Source organism: Vicugna pacos, chromosome 13, assembly GCF_048564905.1.
Source record: "Vicugna pacos chromosome 13, VicPac4, whole genome shotgun sequence".
Classification (NCBI taxonomy): Eukaryota; Metazoa; Chordata; class Mammalia; order Artiodactyla; family Camelidae; genus Vicugna; species Vicugna pacos.
Genome location: NC_132999.1, coordinates 16,980,673 through 16,991,830, shown reverse-complemented (window position 1 = coordinate 16,991,830; position 11,158 = coordinate 16,980,673). Strand labels below are relative to the sequence as shown.

General features: G+C 42.1%; 1 protein-coding gene across 4 annotated transcripts in view; it reads right to left on the bottom strand.

The window, feature by feature from the left end:
• Nucleotides 1-7,176: 7,176 nt before the first annotated feature.
• The window catches only part of GNG12 (G protein subunit gamma 12), a 118,406-nt gene continuing 114,424 nt past the window's right edge, over nt 7,177-11,158 (bottom strand). For 3 of the 4 annotated variants that reach the window (XM_031683464.2, XM_031683465.2, XM_072974224.1), the window contains exon 4: nt 7,177-11,121. In XM_031683464.2, coding sequence (XP_031539324.1) covers nt 10,996-11,121 — 126 coding nt within the window. In that variant the 3' untranslated portion in view covers nt 7,177-10,995. The remainder of the gene's footprint in view (nt 11,122-11,158) is intronic. The other variant, XM_031683463.2, reaches the window with a different exon arrangement.

Below are 11,158 nucleotides of genomic sequence, written 5' to 3'. Positions count from 1 at the left end.
CTACATAATTTTATGTTTGCAAACGTAGAGGGTTATTTAAGTGAAAAAGAACCCCCCGTCCCCCAGTAAACTACATAGCCCAACAGAGCTGAATATGGAAAGACACCATCCAATTAAATTATGTTACTTTCCCTTAATCTAGTTTCTCCTTTCCATTTCCATTAACTTAATTTAGTCCTTTATCACTCAGTTGGATTATCAGAACAGTTTCTGTTCAAAATCAATGGCTGAGCCCATGCTGTGCGCCAGAGTCCAGGGAAGGGCGATGCTTGACTGAAGTCCTGAAGCACCGTTTTCTGGCCTAACCGAGTCAGGGAAGAAAAATGTGGCGCACGAGGGACTCTTTTAGTCTGCGGTGTTTTCTAGAGGATTAAGTGTTAGGAAGGGAGTGGAGAAAGGTAGGCTGAAAGGGTAGACAGAGACCAGATCATAGAGGGCCTTGTGTTCCCTCTCAAGAAGCATGGCTTTGCCCTGCAAGCACTGAGGGGGCTCCAAGGATTTTATATAGAAAAGCAAAATGGGCTAAGAGTGATCTATGGTTCACTCTTCTCAGACGCGTTCAGTTGCCCAGACCCGTGTGATGGAGTTTCAGGGGAGTGTAATGTAAAGGGACAGCTATTCATTCTTCTCGTCTGTTCTGCCCGCCTCCTCCGTCCTTCCCTGAATCTTCTCTCTTGTTAGCAGCCCTCTCCCCAGACTCAAAAATAGCTTTGAAATATAGGCCTGGCTCATCCTTCTGGCCGTGGTGATTGGTTGGGGGATAAATACGTGACTTCAGCCGGACTAATCAGAGATCTTCCTGAGACTTCTCTGCCAGCGTAGTGAATCTCTTTGCGGCGCTGCCAAACTGATGGATGGACGCGTCTAGGGTGGCTAGCAGCGGCCCGCCCGCCGCCCAGACTGAGTCTGTTGAAGAGCAAGGGCAGAGGTGAAACCTGAAAGCAGAGCTCCTGACGCCGGCTGTACCTGAAGTGAGGCCCGTGGATTTTCAGTAATGTGCGTCAACAAATTTCATTTTCAACTAAAAATAGGGTTTTAGTTTTATTTGCAACTAGAAGTGAGGGACTGAGGGATTTCCTGGACGCGAGACTTTCAGGGCTAAAACTGAGACAGTCCCAAGTAAACAGAAGCGGTTGGTTATCCTAATACCAGGGGTGGGTGGGGTGGGTGGGGAGGTGGGGCAACCACAGAGGCTGGAGTCTAGACGGAGTAGTTCAGTCAAGGGATGATTCGGGTCTCAGCTTACAGTTGGTGAGGAAAATCAGGGCTGGATTTGAACAGTGTTTGGGAAATGAAATAGGCACGACTGATTTCACAGATATAAGGAATGAGGGGGAATTCTTGAAGGCCTCTCAGATTTCCAGCTGGGGAAATTTAGTGATGATACTGCTATCAATTAAAGTTTTGGGAGGGGAGCTGGGTTTAGTCTTGGACACATTGTATTTCAAGCCGTGTGTGACCATCAACTAAAACTGTCCTGTAGAAGAGGTAAGTCTGATGTTTGGCCCAATAGTTGGTCTGGAGGCTCTGTTTTGGGAATCCTCGGCGTATAATAACAGTGAGAGTGGGTGAGCTCTCCAGGAAGAATGGTGAGGGGAGAAGAGCAGCAGTGGGTGGGGAATAGAAACCTGGGACTGAGGGTGGGATTTCAGAAGACAGACAGAGGAAGAGGAAACAGAGGGGAAATAGTCTGATGTCACAGAAGCTGGTGGGGCAGAGGGTGAGTTAACAGCGGAGAATAATTCCCGCTGTTAGATGAGTCCCTGAGACCGAAAGTTTCCATTGAATTTGGAAATTAAGAGTTCACTTGGCTGTTTTACTGGGCAAAGTCAGTTTCGTTATCCTGGTGGAAGTAAGACTACGTTGCAGTCTGTTGAGAAGCTGGGAGGTGGGGAAGAGAAGACAGGGAAGGTAGACTACCCTCTGGAAACATTTTGATAAAGAAGGAAAGAAGAGGATAAGGGGCTTCGGGAATAGCTGGAGGACGTGGCCTTTAACCCAAGGTTGCTTCTCACCCGTGAGCCTGATGGGAGTTATTTGGATGCGTGTGATGGGGACATTTGGATGTGGGAAGGTAGGACGTTTTAAGAATTCAGGCCAAATGACCAACCCCTACATTTATTTTTTTTGATGGGGAAGGCAGAATTATTTGCTTGATGGGAGGGAGATAAATAGGGTTTGAGAAGGGTGATGAAAGTTTGGAATGGAGGAGTTGAATAAGGACTAATGAAAGAATTGTGAAATTCTGCTGAGGGCTCATCAGAGGTTAGAAACACCTCTGCCAGTTTCTCTCCAAGTTTATCCTCCTTGTTCATTCTAATTATCTTTAAGAAAACAAGGCTTGTCATGTCAGGACCCTGCTTAAACAACTCTACCAACTCCCACCACACTTTGCCTATATGATCAGTAAAAACCCTTAGCCTTTGATGACTTAACTCAAACTTCCTTCACAGCCTCATCAACATTTTCCTTCTCTTACTCCCCACACAGAGATCTGTTACCTGATACCCCAGACTTCTTCAGAACCTAGCATTTGTACACACTGTTTTTGCTGCCAAGAATATCCTTTCCCTATTCTTCACTAACTCCTACTCATCCTTCAAAGCCCAGCTGATATATTGCCTCCCCTGTGAAACCTTTTCTGACTTATTCAGGCAGGGCGACTTTTTATAATAGCATTTACTACATGGCACAGTAAATTTATTGTTTCTGTACCCCCTACTGCCCACCCCCAAAACCCCACCCTCACTATCGGGAGATCCTAGTCTTTTCTGGGTTTATCCTAAGACATACTTAGCACTGTGCTAGTAGCAACTACTACGCTCCTAGTAGGAGCTCAACAAATGGATGAATTCCTCTTTGTCCTGCTTCTAAAAACCAAATGCCATTATTCACATTTAATGTTTGAGTGATCTGGTTTTCTTTTTGAAGTTGTATTTTATGAACTTATGAGATATTTGCTGAAGAACTTTACTTACTTAATTCTATTAATTGCTTATATACAAAATACCTTTCTACAATTCATTTTTCCTTAAATATTTTTTCCAGTCCTGATGATGAGTCAGTAGCTGAAATATCAGGAAGTGATTCTTTAAATACCTTTTAAATATCTATAATTACACACAGCAAACCCACATACCCTTCTATGACCCCATACTAGATTTTGCTTCTTTCCCTCCTCATTTTCAGTTGAAGGAGGAAAATGTAAAATGACTGGGGACGAAGTTGCAAAAAAGCAGCCAAAAGTGAATTGCTCTCCTCTCCAAAATTTGTGTAAAACTTAGAGCTAGAAGAAATCTTAACAATCTACCTAGCCTAAATCCTTCTTTAAAAATAGATCTTTTTTTTTTTTTCTGGAAACAGGACCAGAAGTAATGCAAGTCCTAAGGTTGCACAGCAAATTAGTGGCAGTTCAGCTAGAACCTACATTTCCTGATTCCAAGACATGTGCTTTCTCTTACTTCATACTGACAATTCATGGAAAACCGCATTAAAAAAAAAAAGCATGTCAAATGTACTTTTTGGGTCCCTCTAAACTTCCATTACCTCATGTGTAAAGTAGGGATAATAATAGTAGCGACCTCATGGGATTGTTGTGAGAATTAAATGGATTAATAGACGCAAGATGCTGAGAATAGTACCCGGCCATGGGGAGTCTAGTATTGTTTGTTCTTCTTTAAGGTCATTACACTCCTGATTACTAAGGAACTAATTTGCTGACTTGACTTTGATTAATTTTATTTAAATTTTTTTAATTCAAAAAAAATTTTGTTACTGTGTTGACGTACAATATGTTTCAGGTGTACAACATAGTGACTCACAATTTTTAAAGGTTATACTCCATTTACAGTTATTATAAAATATTGGCTGTATTCCTTGTGCTGTACAATAGATTCTTGTAGCTTATTTATTTTAGTACATTGTAGTTTGTGCCTCTTAATCCCCTCCCCACACTCCACTGGTGGCCCCTAGTTTGTGCTCTACATCTGTGTGTTTCTTTTGTGTTATATTCTCTGATTTGTTTTTTAGATTCCACATACAAGTGATATCATATAGTATTTGTCTTTCTCTGTCTGACTTATTTCTTTTAGCATAATACCCTCCAAGTCTATCCATGTTGTTGCAAATGGCAAACTTTCATTCTTTTTAATGATTGAGTAGTATTCCAGTGTGTGTATGTATACCACATCTCTATCCATTCATCTGTTTATGAACACTTAAATTGCTTCTATATCTTAGCTATTGTAAATAATCCTATGAACACTAAGGTGTGAGCATCTTTTCGAATTAGTGTTTTTGTTTTTTTCAGATACATATGTAGGAGTGGAATTGCTGGGTTGTATGGTAGTTCTGTTTCTTATTTGATTAATTTAAAAATTCCAAAAGTTATTTTGTTTCTCCCTCCTACCCATACCAATTCAAACCATGCTACAAATATGAATACAGACCACGGGCTGCAGAGTCCAGCTGACCTATGTGTATGGAATTAGGGTCTACACTTTTTAGCTGTAGGACCCTGCATAGCGTGCTTGACTTCTCTGAGCCTCAGTTCCTCATCTGGAGGACTGAGTTAAATAAAGTCTACTTTCCAGAGTTGTGAGGCTTCAATGGGAGGATACACACAGAGCGCCCAGCCTGTTGTCAAGGTTGGGTCCTTCCTTTCCCCAGAGCCCCACATGAATGCCTGTAAATATCGACAGCTATTGTATGACCCATATTGAAATGTACTTCATAGATCTTAGATCTAAAGGGGTTTATTTAGAACAAAGCAGTTTTGATGCATTGGTCGTGGGAAAATATTTCAGCATTAAAAGTAGGAACAACCTGTTGCATGTGGATGATTGCTGAATTGCAGTTCTCCAAATGGGTGCTAGACTTCTGATACACTGTAAGGCTTCTTTGCGATTCTTGCCATATCCAGGTGCAAGCTGTAATATTCCACGTGCACATTTTTGAAGATATAAATTGGCTTACTTTTTATTTAAATCTATTTTAGAAGGAAACTTTATATCACAACTTGCTCAGCGAGTGACTGCTTTAGGCCTGCCCCTAACATGTCAACTTTTGGATGCACTGGGTCCTTATGATGTCACATGGTTCGTGTCCTACATCAGGACCAGATTTAAGTTCTTTTTGTGGATGGAGCTTCTACTTCTATTATTAAGGAGTGTGTGTGTGTATAAAGATGGGGGCGTGATTAGATCTGGAGACCAGAAGTAGCAACTTGCACATGGCTGTCTCAGCTGCAGGTTTCTTAACTTCCAAATTCAAGATCTTACCATTATATATCTCAACCATTTCAACTACTTGCTTTCATAACTGAATAGATGATCTAGGAGGGTTTCTAGGGTTTAAAAATGTTTCACATGTCAAAATAAGTCTGAATACACCTAAAACTTTATTATTAAATTCTCCTTTGGGCTAAGCATTGCTCTCCCCATAGTTCTATCTCACAGTGCCAGTGGTCTTCTACAGACTACTCTGTTGTCATTAACATTTCAGGATGAATTTATCTGGACTGCATGTTCTTCCAGTGCAGAGGAAATATTGGTTTCTTAAAAAATTGGTAGTTGAGGTGAGGGTTCTTGAGAGCAGCTGTACATGTTTGCCCAAGGCTGGCCTACAGTGAAATAGCCTTTAATAGATGTGATTGACTCAGATAAGGAGACAGTAACTGGGGCAACAGAAGAGCTCATCTGAAGGCAAAGGTTTGCTCACAGTGGCAAAGGGGAGCATAGCAAGCAGGGTCATGCTCTGAAAAGAAACTATTGCTAAAGGCAGTAGTTGTGCCAGGTTGTGCAAAGGTGGCTAGAGCTGACGGTGGGGCAGGTTCTGCAGTCAGAGCCGCAAGCCCAGAGTTTGTGAAGTCAGGCATAGGGAGGGAGGGAGAAATGCTCAAAAGACTGTCTATCTAGACCCAAGTAAGGCTAACGTGAATGTCAGTATGTCTGTGTGTAACCAACCGCTTGCCAATGAGAAGCTGACCACGGTGCGTGCCCAGGAGAGCTGGACCGCCATATGACGGGCGTTTCCACACTGAGCTCCCACCGTTACCAGTAGGTTTGAGTTCTCTGTTTATAACATTAAGGTTGTGCACCATTGCATCTTACTTAGTCTACCCTTTTCAGCCTCATTATCCTCTCCCCACTTATCCCTTCCCAGTCCCACCTACCACTCCCAATGCTACTGTCTTCCACTGAGAGTCACAGGAACTTCTTTTTCGGGTAATTTGGTTTGAACCAAAGAAAGTGCTTGTCAGTTGCTATTTTTTCATGACCAAAGTGTCTAAGTTCTTTAGTCCCTTCCCAGAAAGGGTTGGTGGCACCCTTTGCCCCTACTCTCTGTAGCGTGTGACTGCTGGTTCTCAGAGGCAGGGGCCACCTCTGCAGCTTGCCCAGTCCCTAACTAGGCCCTCGTTGGCTGCCTTCCCCCCTCCTCCCAACCCTGTGGATGACATCATCCTCCCTTCATCTCGGTGGGAATCCCAGCCCCGGAGGAAGGGACAGGGCAGGAGGCAGGGTACTGTTAGCAAACACTTGGTGAATATGAGTCATCAAGTCTAATGACCCTTCCCTTTGTTATCTGTTTCCATGGTCACGGCCGTGGATGTGAAACAGCCTTCCACACATCGTGAATCATTACATCACTCCTCCTTAACAACTTCCACGGCCTTCCTCTTGCCTGCAGGGTAAATACATGGTATGGGAGATGCTCTGCACACTAGGCTTTGAGCTCACTTTTCGCTTCCTCATATCACGCCCTCCCAAGACTTCATTCCACTGCATACAGGGTTTCTTCTTCTCTCAAGACCTAGCTCAAACCCTGCCTTCCCTGGAAGCTTTCTCAGATTTTGCTCACGTGGAGGCAGCCCTTCTCCCCCTGGGCTCTCACGGCACTGCGTGTGCAGTTGCGTTCAGGCACTCTGCACGTGGGGCTTTCATTCTTAGTTTATGTATCATCATTCCCACCCTCCGCGCTCCAGACTGTGAGCTGCTCACAGGCTGGTGTGAGCCTTAGTCGTCTGTGTGTCATGGGAGCCTGGGTTCCACATCTGGTTCTCAGCAGGTGCTCAGAAAATGGTAACTGAGTGAAGGAAGGAAAAGGAGAAGAGAACTGGTCTTCTATTAATTTTTGAGCAAAATACGGGTAGGAAGACACAATGAGGCACTGACCCAGTAAAGAGAGCAACGGTGCTTTAATGAAACTTTTCAAAATCTGTGGACACGTTAGCTGTGAAGCAAATGTTTTTTATTCTTTCCACAGAACAGATTTCCAAACAATGATCACAATGTTTAGGTTAATAAGATGCTAGACAGATGAGTAGCCAAAGAACGTTATAAAACAACAATCCCCTCAACTAGATCGCAAATGCAAATTTACTGAGACATCAAGAGAATATATGTTTATAGTTACATGGCTACAAACAAGACATTATTACAGTAATCAAGTCCATAAAACTAGAAAAAAAAGCCGTGTAACAAAAAGGCCTTTCATAAGCTATTAAATGAGCGTACACAATAGACAAACCAATTTCAGACGTGAAGCAGCTTATAGCACCAACATGTTGGCAGGACCAGTAGAGGGGTGGGCAGTTGGACAGACAGGAAGGATCTCAGCCATTATCTACCTAAAGCCTATTGTTTTACAGATGGTGAAATTGAACCCAGGGAGATGCACTGCCTCGTCCAGTCACATGGCACAGGGGCACAGGACTGTCTAGACAATGATCCAGGCCACCCAACTCTAGGTAAATACTTTATTTTAACATACAGATAGTTCTGTTTGACTTAATGCAGTTTTTCCTATTAACAGATCTACCATATAAGAAGTCAGTACAATTCATAACACACTCTGGTATGACATTTATGGAGAAAGGACTGACGTGTACTGTGATTCACTTCTTGGGCCTATGTAGATCTTAAATCAAAATTCGGAGTGATCACTCAGATGACACTCTTAGTTGCACGCTGGTTGAAAAGAAGGCATCTGAAGGGAGAGTTTGGCACATCTTCCACTATCTAAACTAACCTACGCCTCAAAATTACTAAATCAGTGTAATTTTTTTCCTGATAGTTTAAAGATTAGTAAAGTAGAAAAACAGTCCAAATAGAAAGCAAATCAGGTCTTTCCTTTAAAGGGTAAGTGTGGCACTTTTCATTTTAACAGGGGGAAGAAGTGTTGAAAACCTGATTCTTTTTAGAAACAATGTAGCTACAACCTACAGCTTGTGAACCACCTGGTACAGAAAGTGGTTTTCTCTATTTAAAAAAGTGTTTCTGTAAAATACTTTGGAGTCAGGAAATTCTATCTAGCATATCTTGCCATGGTCCTGAGGCCTCAACTGGACAGATTTATGATGAACTAATGAAGATATAAGAATGGAAAAAGAGATCACTGTTAACAGAAGCAGGGTTAAAGGCGAAGTATAGTGAACATATGTAAAGAGCTTCATAGATATGAAGCCAAGAAGCTGCACGTACATCAGGGATTGTGTCAGCATAGTGGTGGTTGGAGAAAATAACACACTGGGCATTTGTCCATCATTATCCTAAACCAGCTGCTGCAGGACAGTTAAACAGAGGCTTCACAAGTAGAATGAAGCCTGATAAATAAAAGTGACTTCCGTGTATCATATATATGTATACATATATTATATTTTTCTCACATAGACGTCTCATTATAAGTAAGTCAACATTTAGCTACAAGTATTTCCCTCCTTGGGTCCAGCATCAAAGGATTTGATTTCACTTTTCTTTAACATGCCCTATACCCAATTAGGAAGTTACATGATGTTCACAGGCACAGCCGTTACAGGATCTGGCCAGCAAAAATGAAAATGAAATCTCCTGGGACCTCAAGTCCTTTCCTTACCACTGCAAGCATATTAACAAATATATAGCAAAACATACTTGTTTTCTGTTAGGTAAAAGACCATGTTTTAGTACTAAAGAATAAACTATGTTTGCTACCAAAAATGTGTACATTAACAGGATAATAAAAGTAATTTCATGAAAATATTTTATAACAAGCTGCATTATAAATATTTAAAGAAACAAGGTAAAAATGAGAGTGAAGGTAAGATTAGTGTTCTGAAACTATCAGTAGAAAAATATACTTATTAAAAAGAATGTCTCATTAAGTGATGCATTAAATGTAAAGTTATCTTAATGTACATTTCAAATTTCACCTTTTGCAAGGAAAAACCTCTCTCCAACAAGTGCCTGTAATTTACTCGGAAACTGGGCATATTGCAGAACCAAGCAGTAGGTGACAGTAGGTTAAGGGCAGTGGCATGATTCCTACACGGTCTTGGAAGAGGGAGGCCCTTTCCAATGCTGAGAGGATAGGTGACTTGGAGAAATACTGAATATATTTGAGCACTTTAAAGACAGTACTGCATTTATTCACCCACAATCAGCATAATACTCGAAGCCCCGTTAGATTTTAAAGGGAGCTTGTACTGTAGGGCGGGAGTGTATGGAACAAGGAAAAACCGTTGCAAATAATTCCTTCTTGGGGTTGAATCCTTTTCGAGAATAAGTTTTTAATCCTTCATTAGTAGCTATTTTTAATGAACTGAAGAGGAATTAAAATATCAAAGGCCTGGTGTATGGTTTGGGCTTGTACATGAGGATTTAGAAAGATGGACCCTCTCTTCCTTTTTGGTCAAGTTAACATACCCTCCCTCTGGCCATAGGAGATGCCTTCTTTTGGGATTCCCCACTGGAAATTTCATGCCCAGAGGAAAACAAGGTACCTGACACCCCCCGCTGCTGGACCCCGCGGGCCCAAGGAGTGGACCACTGAACCCAAGGCTCTCTCGGATGGCGTGTGGACAAGGTAGGGAGGACGCTGATGCTGCAGAGCTCTGAAAAGAGCTTAAGTGTGTCGATACCTTTATGTTCTTTGTATGTTTCTCTGCCACCACATTCCACCCACTTGGGGCTGGGGAGGGGAAAATTACCTCTGAAGATAGAGGTTCTAGCAGCAGAGGAAAGACACAAGGCAAGGCAGGCGGAGAAAGCGAGCTAAACCACAAAGTGAGGCCAAGAAGAGCAGCTGGTTTTCACGCACTTCTGCTCTGTTCCCATCATTCGAGCGGAGCTCTCAGAGGTGTCTACCATGACGCAGAGAACGGGCGCCTAGGCGCACAGCTGCCCAGAGGATCCCCAACGGCCTCCTCCCTGCTTCTGGACTCAGGATCACTGAAGCCCGAGAGCCCTTGGTGAGCTAATACCTCCTATTATCAAAGGGCTTTTAGTTCAGTTTCTAAATGTTAATTGGCACAGGTTATTGTAGCCTAAGAGGTCAGCAAGATTTCAAAAGGAGAGAGAGGACTTCATTATTCAATCACGATGAATACAAACTTAAGGGTGTTCTTTACTTTTTGTACAGTAACTACAAGAAAAGGGTTTAACTCTGCCTACACACAGCTCAAGATAAAGGTATAACTTCTGGAGTTGAGGAACTGATGCTATGGAGAGAGAGACATTTTTTTACTAAGGAAACAAGCTTTGAGATGTGTATATACAAACACACACATATATATATATACACAAAACACTCCTCGCCCACATATACTGTACAGATTGGCACAACCCTATTAAGAACACACTATGATAGAAAGGTTTTTAGGACTTAAGTTATTCTTGACATTTTTAATCTAGATGGGTGCTTGGGTAATTTAGGTCTTAACTGGATCACTCATACATTTAAAAGTATCTAATTGTGTGTTTTTTTTAAAAAGGCCAGACCAACTTTCCTTCAGCAGTAACCTGAATGGAAAAACAAGATCGTTATTCTGTATTAATTTAGTAAAGGGTATTTTAGAGAGAGGACAACTTGGAAAATAAAGACTTCAGAGTCCATGATTCCAAGTTAAGAGTGTTTTAGTTATTAGCAGTGGTTACCAAATAAGCTGAAGGGTCAATCTTTTCAAGGAGCTGCTCATAATTTGCTTTGTGAGAACAGGGGAGGAACCGCCTCACTGCTCCTCTATAAGATGATGCAGGTTTTTTTATCCTTGAAAGGGTTTTCTGAAGTTGGTATCCCCATCAGCAGAGGGTCACTCCTGGCATGCTCCTCGCAGTAGGACATGAGGTCTGCTGATGCCTTTGAAACCTGGCAGGTGGACAAACCAAAGCAAACAAAGAAAAAA